Consider the following 4094-nt stretch of genomic DNA (forward strand, 5'->3'; position numbering starts at 1 on the left):
TTGCTGAAAGGCCCAGAGCCTCCCTGGTGTCAATCAGGAGTAACTCGTGTACACTGGAAGCAGTTGCAGTGACTTTACACTAGCAGAGGATTTGGCCCCATGAGGAATTCACTCCATTCATTGGGTGTGAGGCAAACCCCAATGAGGGCAGGGGGATAAACCCTGTTGACTCTGACGGGCACTGGATCAGTCCCGCATTGTGCTTGTCTCCTGTACACTGGCGGAGGCTGTCCTGTGAGTCTGACACAGAGACGGGCCCCGGGAGAGCCAATGTGCCAGGTCTCGGAGGGGAGAGTGACACAAAACCAGACTCACTCCGGATTGGGGTTCCCCCATAAAGGGAGGGAACTGCGCATCGTAGGGTCACGAGGGCTCTGGGAAGGAAAGGGAGATACTGACGGTAGAAAGAAAGAGGAGTCCTCGTGGCACCTTAGAGGCTAATAAATTTAATGGGGCATAAGCTTTCGTGGGCTAAAACCCACTTGATCAGATGCATGCAGTGGAAAATACGTAGGGAGAGATATATATGCAGAGAACAAGAAAAGATGGGGGTTGCCTTACCAACTCTAACGGGACAAATCAATTAAGGTGAACTATTATCAGCAGGAGAAAAAAAAACTTTTGTAGTGATCATCAGGATGGCCCATTTCAAATAGTTGACAAGATGTGAGTAACCATAGGGTGAACGTAACACAAACGGTAGGGTGTCCTGTCTAAGCCCGAAGCGAGGTGACTGTCACTGCTGCCCCCACGCGGCTGCTGGGAGAAGGGGGTTTCCCTGTATCTTTCTCACAGTAATAGATGGCGGAGTCCTCGGGTTTCAGGTTGGACATTTGCAGATACAGCTCATTGATGTAATTATCCCTGGAGATGGTGTATCGGCCTTTCACTGAATCACGGTAGCGCGTCTCGCTCCCATTGGGGTTTATATAACTGACCCATTCTAGTCCCTTTCCTGGAGCCAGTCGGAGCCAGCTCATGTAGGAATCACTGAAGGAGAACCCGAAGGCTTTGCAGGAGAGGCGGAGAGACTCTCCGGGGTTTTTCACACCCCCTCCGGACTCCACCAGCTGGACCTGGGACTGGGCACCTGAGAATAAAGACAGGCCATTGCTATCAGTATAGAAATAGCGAAAAGACAATATTCCTCTAACTCTGCCAGTTATTCAGAGGGAGGAACGTACCTTCTAAAGCTGCTACCACGAAACTTAAAAGGAGCAAAAATCTCATTTTTCCTGGAGCTGGAGCAGAAGGTTCTCAAGCGACTGGCTGGTAACTGCTCAGACCCAGGAGGCTGCAAAATGTGTCTCCAGCTGCAGAGAGAGGCACAGATTTAAACAGGAAACCGTCTCCCTCATTTGCATGCCCCCCCCTTGTAAGAGACACACTTTCCTCCTGCCAGTGATCTGATTGACTTGCCCTAGTGGGGTGTTTTACTTGGCCAGCTCCCAGCACTAAAAGAATGGGGAGAGGCCAATGCTCCAGGTCAGCCTCAGTCAGCCTCTGAGCGGGATGGACGGGGTGGGCAGGCTAATCAGGGAGTCAGGAGGCCGGGGGGGACTCGTCCTCCCTGTGAGCTGGAGTTGCCTGGGTCAGACAGAGTGGGTCGAGCTAAGGAGGGAGCAGGGGCCCGAGCTGAGCTGGGGAGCAGAGCCAGGCCGGGCCGGGCCGGGCCAAAAAGCAGAAGCAGCAGAGCTGGGAGCAGAGTCACAGGGACCCAGCCACTATGTCAGGGTTCCCTCCCCACTCTGAACTCTGGGGTACAGATGTGGGGACCCACGTGAAAGACCCCCTAAGCTTATTTCCACCAGCTTAGGTTAAAAACTTCCCCAAGGCACAAATCCTTCCTTATCCTTGGATGGGTACTGCTGCCACCACTAAGTGAGTTAGACAAAGATTCAAGGAAAAGAACCACTTGGAGTGTGCATATGTGTGGGTCCCAGCTGCTCCCTGCCCCCCTCATTGAAGCAGGTGTGCAGGGTTACTGCCCTGGGAGCTGCAGGGCACCAGTGGACATGGAGCTGGCTGGAGGCAGGGGCTGACTGGAGGTAGGGTCTGGCTGCAGGCAGGGCAAGGGGTGTGGGGCTGGCTGGAGATAGGGGTGTGTGGGGTGGGCTGGCTGGCTTCAGACAGGGCTGTAGGGGGTGTGGCAAGGATTGGCAGGGCTGGAGACAAAAGAGTGCAGGGCTGGTGTGGGCAGGGCAGGGGGTGCGACAGGGGCTGGCTGCGGGCAGGGGGTGCATGGCTGGCTGGAGACAGGGGCTGGTGTGGGCAGGGCAGAGGGTGCAGCAGGGGCTGGCTGCGGGCAGGGGGTGTAGGGCTGGCTGGAGACAAGCCAGCTGCAGGCAGGGCAGGGGGTGCAGGGCTGGTGTGCGCAGAGGTGTGTTGGGGCTGGCTGGCTCCGGGCAGAGCTGTGGGGGGTGTTGTCAGAGGTGTTGTCAGAAGCTACCGGTGTGGTGCTCTGCTGTCTCCTTGTTGATATCAATCAGCTGCGTGCGTGTCTTCCCTCTGGGTGCTGCCCCGGCTCTGCAGATCGCTGACACAGCAGACACCGAGAGAACCCCCAATGACCACAGAGTCTAGTAAGGTACGAAGGCACGTCGGCCAGGTTTATTGCTGTATTGGATACAATAATAGTTCCCTGTAGGTTTCTTAGCCTAACTCAGGGCATACTACGAATATTTACCCACGGTCAATGGACTCAGCTCAGTCAGTGGGGGGACTTTCCACTGCCCCCTAGGCCGGACAAAGACACCGCCCCGGGATACATTCTTATACACAGGTACAAACAAGTTACACATCACTCCTGACGTATTGAGGTGCAACCCCTCTACGCAGTAAGGTACAACCCCTCTACCTAGTAAGGTGCCGCCTCTCACCTTGTACAGATTGGTTAGATCAAAACAACTCTATCCATCATATTACCCTTTTGGCTCTGTCATTGGGATGGGTCAGTCTGTTCCTTGTTATCTGTGTGGAATGTGCCAGTATGTGAATGTTCTGATCTCTGGTGTTCAGTACCTTTTAGGTACGTATCTTCTTGCAGCATCAGCCCTTTCCTTGCCAGCTTCTGTGAGCAGGGCCTGCCTCTAGCTCACAGCTTCACTTTGCTGTATGTTAGCAAAGTCTTGACCATTCTTTAGCTCAGGCCTCAGGCCTCATACTGGGCCTTTGATACCAAGGTTTATATCTCAGGGCCTCCTCTTACTACAGGGGGTGCAGCAGGAGTTGGCTGGAGACAGGGCAGGGGGTGCGGCAGGGGCTGGCTGTGGGCAGGGGGTGCAGGGCTGGCTGCAGGGAGGGCAGGGCTGGTGTGGGAAGGACAGGGGTGCAGGGCTGGTGCAGGCAGGCAGTGCAGGGCTGGAAGCAGGGCACGGGGTGCAGCAGGGGCTGGCTGTGGGCAGGGGGTGCAGGGCTGTCTGGAGACAGGGGCTGGCTGTGGGCAGGGCAGGGGGTGCAGGGCTGGTGTGGGCAGTTGGTGCAGCAAAGGCAGCTGGAACCCCGGCTCTTTAAATAGCCCCTGAGCCTCCCACTATCCCAGCGCTCTGGGGGCTATTTAAAGGGCCCAGGGCTCCCCTGCTTCTACCACCCCGGCCCTTTAAATAGCCACGGGAGCCCTGGGGAAGCAGTGGGGCATAGGCCCCCGAGCCCTGCAGCCCTACCCCAGGGCTCCGGCAGTGGGGTTCTGGTGGCCATTTAAAGAGTCTGGGACTCCAGCCTGAGCCCCAGTCCCTGCTGGGGGCCCCAAGCCCTTTAAATTGTCCCCGGGGAAGCCAGACCACCCTGGTACAGTGCACCAGCTCTTGCCTGTACGCCGTATCGGGGCTTGGGCACGGGGCCCTCTTAGGCACAGGGCCCAATTCAGGGGAATTGGTTGAATCAGCCTAAAGCCGGCCCTGCTTTTGGACAGGTGCCAACCAAGTTATTGGAGCTTCTTAACCCTTTACAGGTAAAGGAGGGATTTCATGCTACCCTGCCCTGTATGTTTATGACACGTCCCCAATCCTTATGCCCACAGTTTCTGCTGACTAATCAAATATCCCATCCCTCACCCTGCAGCCTCTCAATTTCTCCCGGGCCCTACGGGCTGTTCC

The 4094-nt window shown here is 56.2% G+C and overlaps 1 gene segment (V, D, J or C); it reads right to left on the minus strand.

Moving 5' to 3' along the window:
* Nucleotides 1-445: 445 nt before the first annotated feature.
* LOC127037997 (immunoglobulin heavy variable 3-11-like) lies at nt 446-1307 on the minus strand. The segment is given in 2 exon segments: nt 446-1090; nt 1185-1307. Coding segments are annotated over 2 exon segments (423 nt in total).
* Between the last annotated feature and the right edge of the window lie 2787 nt (nt 1308-4094).

Source organism: Gopherus flavomarginatus, chromosome 20, assembly GCF_025201925.1.
Source record: "Gopherus flavomarginatus isolate rGopFla2 chromosome 20, rGopFla2.mat.asm, whole genome shotgun sequence".
Taxonomy (NCBI): Eukaryota; Metazoa; Chordata; order Testudines; family Testudinidae; genus Gopherus; species Gopherus flavomarginatus.